At 47.6% G+C, this 14934-nt stretch overlaps 3 protein-coding genes across 3 annotated transcripts; 1 reads left to right on the top strand and 2 right to left on the bottom strand.

The window, feature by feature from the left end:
* The first annotated feature begins 1699 nt into the window (after window positions 1-1699).
* Window positions 1700-3136, top strand: LOC128712956 (sal-like protein 1). Its single transcript, XM_053807822.1, has 2 exons — window positions 1700-2285; window positions 2382-3136. The coding sequence occupies exons 1-2, from the start codon at window positions 1700-1702 to the stop codon at window positions 3134-3136; spliced, it is 1341 nt and encodes a 446-aa protein (XP_053663797.1).
* Window positions 3137-4184: 1048 nt separating this feature from the next.
* LOC128710980 (all trans-polyprenyl-diphosphate synthase PDSS2-like) lies at window positions 4185-6299 on the bottom strand. The gene is made up of 3 exons (XM_053805847.1): window positions 5974-6299; window positions 4524-5272; window positions 4185-4456 (listed from the first exon to the last, which is right to left on the bottom strand). The coding sequence occupies exons 1-3, from the start codon at window positions 6297-6299 to the stop codon at window positions 4185-4187; spliced, it is 1347 nt and encodes a 448-aa protein (XP_053661822.1).
* Window positions 6300-7994: 1695 nt separating this feature from the next.
* LOC128716389 (all trans-polyprenyl-diphosphate synthase PDSS2-like) lies at window positions 7995-11549 on the bottom strand. Its single transcript, XM_053811309.1, has 4 exons — window positions 11221-11549; window positions 8821-9147; window positions 8341-8753; window positions 7995-8266 (listed from the first exon to the last, which is right to left on the bottom strand). The coding sequence occupies exons 1-4, from the start codon at window positions 11547-11549 to the stop codon at window positions 7995-7997; spliced, it is 1341 nt and encodes a 446-aa protein (XP_053667284.1).
* Window positions 11550-14934: the final 3385 nt, after the last annotated feature.

Genomic DNA, 14934 nt, shown 5'->3' with positions numbered 1-14934 from the left:
TATTGTGGCATCATATTGTTGTGTGTTGGTTTTTTTCTCTTTCATATACAAAAAAGTGCAATTCCTCCGGGGGACGATCTTCCTCATGTAAAAATCATGAACACCTAACCCATCCACAGCCAGTCGCCGGGAACGTAAAGAAAAACCCACCAAAACCCGCTCATAAAGCGCGCCATAACCAACAACCCCCTGCGCTGCCCGAATCGCATCCTAATTGAATCGTAATGCAATGTAAACAGAATGAACTGAAATGAACCCCTTTTGCCGGGATGATTGAACGATGCGCCGGTTGAAAGGGGTGCCGCCGTCAACCCGCACAATTTCCACGAACCCCTTTTTTTTTGCTGTCGGGATCGTTTGCTGCCGCTGCGCCTACCAGTGCAGCACCATTCGGAGCTACCATTCGAAAGAAAAACAATTCAACAACCCCTGCAGCCCACTTGTTTCCGTGCCCGCCGGGACACTAAACTGACTGAATGGCTTTTTCCGCTCATAATGCCCGGTTGAGGGTGCGATGAAGAGGAAGGCAAGGGCGGTACTAGGCCACAGGTTGTACCACAGGTTCTTCTTGCGAAACGCCAAAAAAAACATATGATACTGACATGCTTCTGCCAGGGTGACGAGAGGGTCAAACCGCGCGGGGTCGGATACCGGATTGCAGTCATTTAAAGAGCATAAGTGTGTCCTGGCGCATGCCATCGATTAACCGCAGCAGGAAGCGGCAAAGGGTCCTTGGGCGATGTCCGGAAAGGAGGGTGCGCGTGAGGGCTTATCCGCATCTCCCTGCGCTAGGGCTTTATTGCAACGAAACTGACCGATGAATGGTCCATGAGGAGGGCGAGGAGAGCGAATTGCCCAACAAGCAGAAGTAGCTGATCTTTATCAATTCATTTAAAAACTATTATGCGGTGTGTTGTAGGGCCGTGCCGTGGACGTGACCCTTCGGAATGTCGTGAGATTTTTAGCACTTGTTGTCGCCGCACCGTCCGCTCCTGCTCCGTACGGATGCTTGTTGTTTGTTTCGTCCTCGTTTTCGTCCCCGGCTTCGGCTGCAGCTAGAGTGACTTCGCATTGCTTTCCCTCCCATCGCATTTCGACTCATTTTTGGCAAACCGTCCGGGAGTCACGCAGCGACGGGAGGGTCGCCGTGTTTGATCGGGTTCGTTCCGGTTTGCTTTCGACGGGGGGGGGGGGGGGGGGGGGGGGGGGGAAGGGGGAAGATTGGTCTCCGTACGGTTCAGCGATTCAGGACATCTCTCCCCCTGCTGGCGGGTGTACTTTTCCACACTTGCTAATGCGTTTGGCAAAAAGCTATACCGGCCGCAAACACCCGACAGCAAACCGGCCGTGCGAGCGTACCACCTGATCCCGGTTCCCGGTCGGACCTGTCAGGGGCGGCATGAGTCCTTGTGTGTTTGTGCGAATCCGTATAAAACATGGCGCACAGGAGGTGTTGAGCTGCAGAACGAGTTGGCACGTGACCACGCGAGGTTGTCGCATCCTGGCGAAGATTGAAAAGGATTTGTTAGTGATTGTGTTGTTTGGAATTCCACTTGCGTGTGAATATCTGTAAAGGATGCTGCATGCATCCAGCATACTTTAGTGTTGTTGCTTGTGAGCTGTTGGAGTTACCTTCAAGTCGTGCATTTGGGTTATTTTCCGTGTAACGCTCGTGCCTCTCCCAAACGGTGGTGCCAACATGTTTCCGTCGGCCACCTTTGCGACGACACCGGGTGCCGAAGGTTCGCCACCATTCGTGCGTAAGTTTCGCCCGGAGATTGATCTGCACCTGAACGTTAGTCCCGAACCGATGTCCGATGGGTACGAGGGTTACGCGGAACTATCGTCACAATCGTCCACATCCGCAACGATCCCAAGGCGCGCTGGATCACCCTCGACATCCGTTTGTGCGCTCGGTTTTCTACCGATCGATTCCGTGTCGAAGGGTTATGTGGCGGAGGAGGTGTGTCTGAAGGTGGCCCACCATTCCACGCTCGGTGCATCGGCGAACCCGCGCACGACAATGATACGAAAATCGTCTTCCACGGGACTGCTAACGACGAACGAATCGGCCACGGCATTGAAAAGCTCCAACTGGATCCGCTCGATCCGGTTGGCGAGTGATGTGCGAAGCTTCAACGCACTGCTAGAGCTCACCGCGACCCACCTGCTGCGCGTAAGACTCACCGGGGATGTCAACAATGGTGAGGAGTTGAAGCTTTGGTTCTCCGAGGACGTGATAGCACACATGCAAATACCTTTCCTTACGCCGATTAACATTCAAAGTATGTGAACTGAACGGAAAATAGTATATACACACACTGTACGATAAAACTAACTCTCCAAACATTGCCTTTGCTTTGTCGTTTTTCCCTCACTAGGACAAAATTGTTACGTTTGCCACCTGTGCCAGAAGTCGTACGAATACCCCAACCCGCTTAAAATCCATCTGGCCACCAGCTGTAATCGCGAACCGATTTCGATCCTTTGGCACCGTTTACATCAGGCGCTTGCGACCCGTTACGGTGGTCCTTTCAGTCCGTTGTACGACTTCCAGCCGTGGCGAAATTCCGCTTTTCGCCCCGTACTTAATGCACACGTCGTCAAGATGGATCACATTTCCCCTCCCTCGCCACACCGCCACCGGCTTCATCATCCACCGTCGGCCGAACCGGTGCCGGCGGATGAACCGACCGGTGCGCATCTGGTCACTGCCGCCCACCTGGAAACGATCGTCAGCAATATGGGATCCTCGAAGCAAGGGCACGTGTGCATCTACTGTGGCAAGTTGTACTCGCGCAAGTACGGGTTGAAGATTCACATACGAACGCATACCGGATTTAAGCCGCTCAAGTGTCAGTACTGTCTGCGACCGTTCGGCGATCCGAGCAATCTGAACAAACACATTCGGCTGCATCGGCAGCACGATGGTTCGCTGTATGAGTGTAATTTGTGCGGCAAAAAGCTGGCCCGTCGAAGGGATTTACAGCGACATCTACAGGCGCGGCATAACAGCACGCAGATCATTGACCAGTCGACCACGTCGGAGGATGACGATGATGATGAGGGGGAAGACGATGGGGAAGCGGGACAACGCAGGAGTACTAGCAGCGGACGCCGAGAAGCTGATAGTTGAGACCATGCCGATTTAGTCGTACCACCGCAACAACAACAAAACAATGTCATCCTAAAGGGAAGCACAACTAACACCCGACCTGTAGCGATCGTCGGTTGGGTTTTGTTAAGTTTATATCTTTTTTCCAACAACAGTGTTTTTAAATAGTTAACTACATTATAACAAAGATTGTAAATACATACAGTGGTGAAACCGTTTGGCGAAGTAAGTGGTACCGCGCGAAGATAAACCATAGGAAAGGAAAACGAAACAGAAATATAACCATAACAAAACACAACCAATAGCCCACTTAGCATTATTAAGGTCCGCTGGACCGAGTACGATTTGTCCTAAACAGCTTAAAAACAAACACTGCAGCGATCCCTTGTGAACCACCATTTAACTAGTGCGGTTAAACTTCATCCGACTACACACCCAACCATCTGCTTGTCCTCGAATTACGGGGAGTGTTGCGCCAAAAGCTTGGTCTGATTGTTTTACAAATTTACAACTCTTTACATGGATTGTGCGGCTTTGTCTTTTTTTTTTCTCACGGATGCTTTCGTTAACATTCGTATTTCTAATATCTTCTAACCGTTTCTACAAACATATTGCGCCACAGGTAGTTGCCATCATGTTGACAACATATATCTCAGAACGACATAGCGGTCTAATCGTGCTCTAATTAGAAAGATAATGTAATGAAACTATTTTTTCTTGTAAAGTAGTTTTCCTATTTCATTGCTAATAGACTTGTTTAGAAGAATTGCTAATAGAATTGTCCTAACAGACGAAATTCCCGCTTGGAAAACGCTGCTCTCTATTCTATCTACCATATTCATAAAAATTCACACTCTGGACGGAATGGTACGTTTTGCTGTGTAGCGTTTCAGCTGCTTACTAAAACAGTCATCGTTGATCGATTATCGTCTCTCGCTCTCATCAGCTAACTCTTTTCCTTGACATTGGTTCCCCGATTGAAGGTATAGATGTGCGTCGGACGAAAAGAGCTCTGAAAAGGCGCGAGTTGCGATGCGTCGTTTAGTGCTTGGTGGTAACACGACGTTCGCTAGATGTCCTGCATGGCAAGGATAATGTTTTGCAGCGCGGTTCGTGCGTCGGACGGTGGCAGCTCGTTCAATACATCCATCGCGGCAAGGCTGTGCTTTTTCTGCAGTGCGCGTGTCCGTTCCAAGCCCGGTCCTTTCAAAACTGCTGCATGAACCTTGCTAAAATCTACTTTATCTACCGACACTAGTCCCTGCTGAATTTCATCATACAGTGCGGGAACGTGATCGAGATGGAATAGAACCGGTGCGGACACTAAACTAAACTGTCCACCTAAAAGACACACAAAACACTATTAATAATCATTCCCATTTTGTTGTCGTCTTTCAAATGTTCTTACCCGAAGGAAGCTGATCACTGTTGAACGGTTCCAGATCGATACAGGCCTGCCATGCTAGGGAGAGATGTTTCCCAAACATGTAACCGCGCCGTTGCAAGGCTTCCGGCTGTCCTGCGAGCATCATCGCACCTTGGCAGCTTTTCCCCAGCAAACTTCCCGCCCCGAGTATGTGCCGCAGGGCCCACTCCTTCTCCGGATTGCCCATCACACCGGCCAAGCTGAGCGGTTGCGTGTTGTCGATCGCATCACCGAAGCTAAGATCCACATTCGATCCGCTGCTGCTGCCATTGCTGCCAGCTGCCGACGATTCTAGTGGACGCGACGGAAGCGGATTGTTCTGCTGATCCCGCTCGCCGAAGAAGTTTGATTCGGCCAAATCACGTACGGCCGACGAGATAAGCTCGATGAGCGGTTGATTCCGGAGACCGGCCAACTGCAGACAGGCGTTCCCGAGCAGATAGTCCCCGCTCAGCAGGGCGATCTTGTTGCCAAAGATGGTATCGCTGTCGCTGCCCAGCTCGTTACCGGCATCGTCCAACGGTTGCAGATTGACCAGTCCCTGGTGGACGAGATGGGCGGTACGAATCATTTCCGTAATTTCCGCCAATCCACGCTGCGACTGAAGGACGCCGGCACTTTTATCCTGTTCCAGATCCGGTACGGTCGGTGCATGTCCGACCGCTTTGGAGATGAGCAAAACAATTAATCCCCAGGCTTGCATGTTGTTTTTGCCGTTGTAGATCAGTATTCTGAAAGAAAGAGAAAGATTAGTTTCTTTACTGAGGAGCTAATGAAGTGGTGCAAGAAGTGTATTAATCTGAATATATTTGCCCAATATTCGCATTGTTGGTGTTAACAGCGTTAGTTTCTAAATGGATAAATCTGTTCCTAAATCTGACGAATCCTTAAAGATTCATGAATCTCCCAAGAAACTTTTCGACGGTGCTAAATTAAATAGGTGATGAATTCAAGAGGCTTCAGGAATTTTAGAGGGTTAGTCAATCTTTGAGGATTCATCAATATTTTGAGAGTCGATTCACAAGCAGAATGATTCTTCATTGAATATTAACATTAATGATTCTTCTCAAACGATTCATTAGACACAACATTAGAGCATTCTTTGTTGCTGGTATAAGAACGCACATCATAAGACAGATAGAATATATTTGCGTCATTCCACAAACCAACCAAACTAAGAACCGATCATCAGTTACTTTTGACGTCAAAATACGATCGGCGTCAAAATCGCTTACGGTTTTAACGTGTTGCCAGAATACGCCAAACTTTCAATTCCAAAAAACCGGTTTAATACCGTCAGTGCTGTGCGGCAGATCGTACATTCCGGGAAACCCTGTATCGATCACACTACATCGATCACCTCACATTCCACCGTGTGTTCGCTGGAAAATGTTACAAATTAAACGAAAATCATAATTTACGCATTACTTACTTGGCGGTTCGAAGCAGTGGATGGTTGCTGCCGACCAGCTTCCGCAGGTGCAGCGCTACGTTGGCAATTTCATCGCTCAACAGCCACCGGAGGCTGAGGAACGACGTCGGATAGCCAACGATCTTTTCCGCCTCACTGACGGCCCGATTCCAGTCGTGCTTGGGCACAGGTTTCGGTGCCAGTTTATCGTGGCTTACCAAACCGGAAGCGATCCACCGTCGGGGAACAGTTTCTAGCATCTGGACTGGGATTGATCGCGTCACAACACTCTTCTGCAAATGTGTCCTCAGCCGTGCCTGCAATCCGTAGATTCTAGCGAGCGACATTTTTTTCGTCGATGGAGTAGGGCGTGTATGCGGAGGTTTTCAACGACGATCGCGAATATTTCCCAACGCAACAGGTAAAAACCGTCTTGACAAAACTTGACACCACAAAACACCGCACTGATCGGCTGGGTGACACACGTGAAAGTGGCACAACTTTTCTTCTTGCAATCGGAACAATGCGAATGCGATACTTGGCAGCACTAAAGGGTACTCTCCGCGCTCATCTTGGATCAGGAGCGATCGTACACCTTTTGCGCTTACGCTCACGCGCGTTGTGTTTATGCTTCACGACGTACGGCCGCAACACTACACTGCAGCAGTTCGGCTTTCACTGGCTCTCTGCTCATCCAGGCGCGGACAATTGGACGCATCTCTCACGGCCACCACCTTCCCGCTTGTTGTATCAATTGGTTAAATAGAAAAAGTGAAACTTTTTCAAATCAATTCCACTTCACTTTGCTCAAACTGATCGTTATTAGCACACACGCTGGGGCTTGGCCTCACTGCTAGCGTTGGACACGGATGGACACGATTTGCGTAGCATGCACTTGCTGCAGTGGGATAGTCCACTGTTAAATAAAGCCTCCCATAGATGATCCCAAACGTGGGGAATATTTGCGCAATTTAGTCGAGACAATATACGGCGCTTTGCATAGACCGAAACGAAGATGTGACTGGCGAAATAGCAAACAGCGACACCGACTTTTATCCTAAGCAGCGGTCTGGAATTGCTCGATTCGTCTGGACAAAAAACAGGTTTTTCACGGGAGTTCGCTTCCAACAGCGGTTCAGTATTACGCTGCTATTTCCGTGCAATATACGATGCAAAACAAACGTTTGATGATGTAACCATTTCTATTCCGCACTCGGTACGAGGAACGACATTTTCCCCCACGAATAAAATGTCCTTTTTGCTTACGATTTCACCCCGTAGCACTTTGGCCGCTTCGTCGGCAGAGTGTAAACATTTGTGAGGCACATCGTTTCACATTTCACTTCATTCGTCCACAGAATTATCGAACCTTTTTCCACAAAAACACGTTCGTTCTGGTGAACGATTTGATTGGAATTAAATTGCACAAAATGCACGCGACCGGGAAATTATTTTACCAGCAGCAGTTGCACAGCTTTCACCCACCACGTGTTGCACGTTCGCACAGCGCCATAATATCGATTTTGCACATATGTTTTAAGGTAACAATCGGTATCGATGATTATTCTGTTTGAAAAAGTCCGCACGGCATGTGAGCGATTATTTACGCACTGTTGTTTTTGTTTTGCACTCGCCTGACAGCTGTCAATGGTAGGCCAAGCGTTTTGGAGGGCCCGATGAAAATACTGCAGTAAAGCGGTAGCGCCATCTAGCGTGCTGTGAAAGAAGCGATACAAACATTGGTTTTAGTCCATGATAAAGCCACGATGACATATTTTTGAAATAATGAAGATATCGAAAACGTGACTGTGAGGAAATTGTTAAACAGACTAACGAATTACAGGTGCAAGGATGGTACACTTACCTATCGTTAGTTAATTGATGAATAGAAGAAGCCACGATGAAGTTTAAAAGTGGCAAGGATGATCGCACTGGTCCACTACATCAACTTTGGACTAAATCTTCTTATCGTAGACTTACGGTGTACTGTACATTTGAAATTCTTTTCCATCGTCACGTCCATGTCAATCTGCAGCCTCGCGTTACAGCTCTTGCATGGCTAGAATAATGTTCTGCAAAGCTCTCCTGGCGTCCGTGGCCGGCAGTTCGTTCAGCACCTTCATTGCCGCTAAGCTGTGCTTGCGTTGGAGAATCTTGGTCTTCTCCAGTCCGGGACCTTCAAGGACCGCCTCGTGGACTTTGGTGTAGTCGATGTTGTCGACAGATTTGCGACCCTTCTCGATCTCCTCGTACAATGCGCTGTCGTGCTCCAGCTGGAATAGTACCGGAGCAGACACCAAACTAAACTGAGCACCTGTGTAATGGAAACGAGAAACGGTTATTTGGAAAAACGATAACTACATGGCGGTATGCTCTATTCTCCCTTACCCATCGGTAGCTTCGGTAACAGGAATGGCTGCATATCGATACACGCCTGCCAAGCCAACGAAAGATGCTTCCCGAACTGATAGCCCTGCTTCTGGAGCGATTCCGGATGACCGCCAAGCATTAGCGCACCCTGGCAACTTTTCCCAAGCAGACTACCGCCGCCGAGCACGTGCCGTAGTGACCATTCCTTTTCCGGACTACCAACAACGCCGTCAATCTTCATCGGTTCGGTATTATCCTCCAGATCGCCGAACCCCAAATCATCCAGGCTGTTCACGTCGGCGGCGAGTTCCTTCGCGTGTGCACTCGGCTTCGTGGGCAGTGGATTGTTCTGCTCGTCCCGTTCACCGATAAAGTTCGACTCTGCCAGATCGCGGAAGGCGGACGAAATGAGCATGTTCAAATCTTGATTCCTGCACGAACAAACCGTGTAATGAATTGTAGTCCGACAGTCAGAACAGGGGCACGCTTTCCAATTACCTTAACGTTGCCACTTGCTGACAGGCGTTCGCAAGCAGATAATCACCACCGAGCAGTGCGATCTTGTTGCCAAAGATCATGTCACTGTCACCGCTCAGATCATTGCCGGCATTATCGAACGACTGCAGGTTAAGCATACCCTGGTGGACGAGATGCGAGGTGCGGATCATCTCGGTGACCTCGGCCAGGGCGCGCTGGGAATGGAGTACACCGGCGCTCTTGTCTTGCTCCATGTCGGGAATGGTGGCAACATGTCCGGCCGCTTTCGACACAAGCAGCACAATCAGTCCCCACGCTTGTTGGTTTTTGTCGTTATAGATCAGCGTTCTGGAACGAAATTAAAGTTGATATTAATTAAACTTTGAAACCCAGACCTTCAACAACATTGAGCAAATAAGCATTTTATTGTAGATAGGAACGTAAGTAAACACTACATTACGCATATGGCTCTGTTGAGACATCCAGCAAATGGTTGTCGTTCGCTTTGTTTTTATCTCTTGCTTCATCGAGCAGATCAGGAAGTGGGGATCGACCCAACGGCATACCAATCATAGCCCGCTGATGACCATGTAAGATTCCAACGCCCTTATGTATGCTTAAACGCTTTCTACAGAGCTGCAACCGTGTGTCGTCTAGTGGTCGTCCTTGTGCGGCTTAACGAAGAAATTTATATTCTTCACGGCAAGCTCTTCACGACCGTTCAATTTTGCGCTCGCTGGCTGTCAGCGGACGGTGAAACTTTGTAACGCAACGAACGGAGCATAAAATACGCCAGTAAAGTTAGCCATCGGGAGGTGATTAATTGCTGCCAAGCGCGATTGCGCTGATGGATAGGTTACAATCACAAACAAAAAAGAAAATACAATAACGAGAGTACTCGCTAATGAAGCAATGTGCAGATAAAGGTGATTAAGGTAATGAAAGGAAAAAAAACGAGATAATTAATATTATCCTTCACTGAATGTATTGCAAAAACAGCTGCTAATGTTAAAATGTTTTTAAGACGTAGAAAAAGATATAACTGATCATTAGCACTTCATTAGTTGTACAGAAACACACGAGAGTAGCGATGGGAAATTTTACTCCTTTCGAGGTTTTAAAGCCGAGTTAAAGAGTTCAATCAAAGACTAAACTTTTTAACTGACTCATAAAGATTTCAACAATTTCATGCGAGTAAACGAGGGGCGGGAAGAGGGGGGGGGGGGGGGGGGGGAGGGGGGGTAGTTAGTGCTCCGACCTTCAAGTCATTATTTAACTCCTGAGTTGAGGGCCGCTGTGAAGACTTAAATCCCGAGTAAAATCTTGATTTATTTCATAAGTTGAAGGTCACTGTGTGTTAATCTCGCAAGAAATTACTCATGATTTAAATTGTGAGTTGCAGGTCGCCGTGAAGAGTTAAATTCCGAACTAACTCATGATGTAAATCGTGAGTTGCAGGTCGCCTTGAGGAGTAAAAACTCACAAGAGTTAACTCACGTTTGAAATCATGAGTTAAAAGTTGCCGTGAGGAGTTAAATCCCGAGTTGACTCACGTAATAGTTAACTCATGATTTATTTCGTGAGTCGCCGTGAAGAGTTAAATATTAATTGTTTTGAATGATTTAATTCTCTGCGAATGAGTTATATATCAGATGAATTATAAATAATTGTTCTTGGAGATTTGAATTAACTCATCTGGACCATTGTGCACATCACTACACGAGATCAACTTAACTAATTATCACAAATGCTTGTAACTCCATTTTTGTAACTCGACTATTTTGTCCATGTTTACGACTCCCCAAGGATTGTCAAAGTTTCGCACGATTTTAATAACCGATTAATCAGTCTTTTTGATGATCTTCCACCTTTTAGATGAGCAAATTGCGGTCAACTTTTGTATGGGATGAGAAAACCATCCCGATCATGGCAACATTTTCACCCGTGTGGTGGTCTAAGGTCTCCCACCCAACATCGGGTGAATGAAAATCACAACGAATGGCATTTTGGGGGGAGATTGGACTACGGAACCGGTTTGGTTTTTTTTTTGTTTTTTGAAAAGCATAAGCATACACCAGCTACGTACGCACCCCGACCAACACGAAGCGAATGGAACACGTTTTGTTTTCTGTGTCGTAACGCTGAACCTTTGTGTCCAATTGTTTCTCAAAACGTTTGCCGCCATCTTTCCGAAAATGATGATCTCAAATACCAGCGGAGACATTTCGTTTTTGGAACTGTGTGTTTTTCTTTTTGGAAACACTTCTGCTCTGCTGCTGGTTGACACTAAATTATACACACGATCACGGTCACGATCCCATATTTTATGGTCGAGATAGTTTTGGCAGCGTAAGATTTCACACCAATCACAAAAAAACACACACCAAATCCGAAGTTCCGATGGCAGACAGTATAGCTTACTTGGCAGTTTTCAGCAGCGGATGATTGCTGCCGACCAGCTTGCGTAGATGCAGCGCCACGTTCGCGATCTCGTCGCTCAGCAACCACCGGAGGCTGAGGAACGACGTCGGATAGCCAACGATCTTTTCCGCCTCGCTGACGGCCCGATTCCAGTCGTGCCTCTGGACGCTCTTGGTGGCCAACTTTTCCTGCAGGCCCCCGCTGGTGTTAAACCGACGCACATCCGGATACGCTGCCGACACCGCGGGATGAGGTTTAACCATTCGCGTCGGCACACTGGACCACTGCCTCAGATGGCCACAGAGCCGCACCGCTTTGCTCACAGCCATAATGCTCTTTTGCTGCGCGTGCTTCGTCACTCTCTCTCGGGTGTCTTTCCGGTGCAGAAGCAATGAGGGACGGGCAATTCTGTGTGTTACCGTAAAGATCACCGTTTTTAAACTGGAAACTCCATGCGCACTTGGACGGACGGACTCACACGCGACCACTCGATACGAACACCTGCACTGTACTGGGGGCCCCGGCGCGGAACTAGCTTTCTTCGCTCGTCGCGCGCAGAACTGGTTGGGTAGCTTTACATCTCTTCAACGCCCCCCCTCTCCCTCTCCCTCCCCCACGCCAGTCACCGGGCGTACGTGTACCGAATTCTTCAGGCGGGAAGGGAAATTTCGGACAAGCATTCACACTCCACTCGCTCCCACAACAAGCTGGACTGAGCGGCGCGCAAAGCAGGTCGATCTCGGGTCGTGTATCGTTGGGTCTTTCGATGCGCATTGATAAATACCACGTGTACGCGATCGTAACGGGTTTAAAACAAACCATAAAAAAATCATTAATGCACCAAAAATTTACCGTGGTTTGGATGAAACGAACCCCAAACGCCACAGGATTCAGCACATATTTTGTTTGCTCATCGCGACGCGTAGCTGGAGAGGAATCGTGGCAGCAACAGCAACACTAACCTGTATCAACAATCCGGGCCACCGCTGCCAATGTCGGCCAACGGTCTGTCGCTGCAACGCGCTTTCGCTCCAAACGGGTACGGTGGCCACACGCGAGCGGATCGCGAGATGGTCGAAATACGTTCGCGCCATACGGTCAAGTGTTTTTAGCGAAAGTTTTTCGTCCGGAGCTCGCACACAGCGCAAGAAAGTATGGGAACTGTGTTCCATTTTTTTTGTTTTGGTAAATCATTTCCCAACACCGAACAAGCACGACGAGATGATTCGGCTGGGGAATAATGGGGATTGCTGAACCACGAGTTTAATAAACGTCTTCAAATTCCCAAAACCTTTTGGGTGCTTCAGGAAAGAGTAAACCGACACAGGAAAGGATGGAATGTACCACGAAAATGGGTCCGCTATCAGCACTGATAATAGGTATCGCGTACCGAGTTTATCTATCTACACATTGACGCTAAGCCAGCTATCGGGTTGAAGACCCCACCAATCCCTCGCCATCGACATCAAATCCACAAGGGAGTGGTAGTATTTGCCCTAGGTTAACTTTAAACCCCAGCAAAACACGCATTCGCAGCAAGGGTATTGAATGTGCACGCATTACGAGCCACACACAAACAGAGGCATTCGCCACCCATTGGGTGTAGGAACTGTGTTTTTTGTGCACCCTTTTTTAGTTGATTGAACGCGTACCCGTCGTTGAGGTGGCCATGCAAAACAACAATGCGGCATGATCTCACCGTTCATCATCCTGTTCGGCGGCTTGCAGCGGACATGATGGATCTGTCACAGCGGACTCTACCGAAAGCAGACTCTACCAACTCCGAAGCACTCACTGGTGGTTTCTCCTCGGGACCCGGGAACGATGACAGCAATCCCAAATAGTGCGCCGACCTGGCTGGCTGACTCACTCGCGCTCGCCTGCGTGAGTGTGCTAGTACGTACGCTTACGTTTCCTCCCTTCGCACCGTGAAGCATTTCCTGAATCCCTGGCAGGGGGAGAGTGATGTACACGCAACACGCTTTAGTCGTTGGGAGTCTCCGTGCAAACCGGTTTCCGACCCGATGAGGTGGGTGATCGCCGATTTGAAGGTGATCGCACTTTACCAACGTCGCTGGTGGACATCAATGGTATGCTCGATTGGCAGAGTACAAGTCTTCAGGTTAAAGTTGCACGTAAAGGCTGCTTGAAATAGTGTAATGAGTATTTGTGTAAACTTTCATCAAGCTGATTGTATTCGAACTAATACTATTCGTACTGCATGTTGCTACTAATTTCTGAACCACGAGTTTAATAAACGCTCCACAATGCTGGGTGAATCTGACGTCTCTGAATCTTTATTATGCAGATTCATGATTCTACAAAAAAAAAAATGCAAGATTCACCCCAAGGTGATGAAGCACTTGAAGCTCTAAAGGTTATTGAATGTAGACATGCTTATATTTAAGCTACTACAATAATGGATTTCGCAAACTAATTTAATATATTGCAACTAATTTGGGGAATTATTTATACAATGAGTGAGCTAAGAAATTCAAGAACCTCCCTGTGTTATTAACCTTCTCATGATTAACTAATTATTAACCTTATCTTGGTCTGCTGCAGGAGTCCTCCAAACCGTCCACGATCGAGCTCCGTATGCTGTCAATCTAATATTGCTGCCCGTCTGGAGGACTTATCCCTCTCAGGGTCACCCTTACGACCTGTTATCCACTTCGCAAACCAATCAGTTGCGGTTGGCTTCGAATTACAGGAAGCCCGAGCGCCAACAATACCTGAGAAACCTGTCCCAATTGGAAAGCCCTAAGGCGTCCTAACTGCCATACTACTGAGGACCTCCTGCAACTTGCTCCACCACTGACCATTCCATCTAGAATTGATCACGCATCTTCTGTCCGTATGGATGATCAGAAAATACTTTACGAGCCGGGTCCTTCGGTATCATTCTAATAACATGACCACAGTAAGTTCGTCGTACAGCTCGTAGAGCACGTCATTGTAGTACTTCCACACCAACGAGGTCAAAAATCCTTCTAAGCATCCTCTCGAACGCGGCTTAGAGAGTGTTGCGTCAGTGTTGAACCAAGTCCATGGCTCAGAGGCGTATGTGAATGCCGGTACTATTCAAGTTCTTTATAAACCCAGCTTCGTGCATGAATTTTCAGAGAATCAAAAAATTATTTATACTTACTTGCCTGCGTCTGCCAATCCATTATCACTACAACTCAATATGCGGCCTACCACAGCACCTCTGTCCATGTGGACGATCTAAAAGGACTTTACGAGCTGGGTCGTCCGTTGTCATTCTCATGACGTGATCAGCCCACCGGAGTCTTCGCTGTAAATTCGTTATAAATCTTTCGAAAGTCGACTGATGATTCGAAAGACTCTACACTGAAGATTCATATGAGAGACTCTTCTCAATGTAAGAGGTGTAATCAAAGATCAAAGTTAATGTGATATATCACGAACAATTGATTAGAAAGATGGCGCATGGAAGAAGAAGAAAACTAAAAGAAGGATAACGAGTAAAAGTATGCAAATACCAAGTGAGCCTTACACTACACGTCAGTTCTCCACCAAAGCCATAGTAACACACACAACAGTAGCTATTTACTAGATATTTTCTGCTGTTTATTTTCGCTCCTTTTTTTTGGTTTTTTAGACAAACATTTCAAAAGCAAACCTTGATTCCTGCATTGTTCTCGAACACACATGTCTCTACCACTGCGCTACGTTTGCTTGCTTAAATAA

The sequence above is a fragment of the Anopheles marshallii genome, chromosome 3 (genome assembly GCF_943734725.1).
Source record: "Anopheles marshallii chromosome 3, idAnoMarsDA_429_01, whole genome shotgun sequence".
NCBI classification, from domain to species: domain Eukaryota; kingdom Metazoa; phylum Arthropoda; class Insecta; order Diptera; family Culicidae; genus Anopheles; species Anopheles marshallii.
The sequence above is the reverse complement of the archived record's forward strand: the minus strand, read 5'-3'. Positions and strand labels throughout refer to the sequence as shown.

Bases quoted from the DNA above. Each gene is read 5' to 3' on its own strand.
- LOC128712956 (XM_053807822.1), top strand. From the start codon at position 1,700: ATGTTTCCGTCGGCCACCTTTGCGACGACACCGGGTGCCGAAGGTTCG. The intron at 2,286-2,381 runs GTATGTGAACTG...TTCCCTCACTAG, and splicing joins TACGCCGATTAACATTCAAA to GACAAAATTGTTACGTTTGC.
- LOC128710980 (XM_053805847.1), bottom strand. From the start codon at position 6,299: ATGTCGCTCGCTAGAATCTACGGATTGCAGGCACGGCTGAGGACACAT. The intron at 5,273-5,973 runs GTAAGTAATGCG...TCTTTCTTTCAG, and splicing joins CCACTGCTTCGAACCGCCAA to AATACTGATCTACAACGGCA. The intron at 4,457-4,523 runs GTAAGAACATTT...TGTGTCTTTTAG, and splicing joins CAGTGATCAGCTTCCTTCGG to GTGGACAGTTTAGTTTAGTG.
- LOC128716389 (XM_053811309.1), bottom strand. From the start codon at position 11,549: ATGGCTGTGAGCAAAGCGGTGCGGCTCTGTGGCCATCTGAGGCAGTGG. The intron at 9,148-11,220 runs GTAAGCTATACT...ATTTCGTTCCAG, and splicing joins CCGCTGCTGAAAACTGCCAA to AACGCTGATCTATAACGACA. The intron at 8,754-8,820 runs GTAATTGGAAAG...TTGTTCGTGCAG, and splicing joins CAGCAAGTGGCAACGTTAAG to GAATCAAGATTTGAACATGC.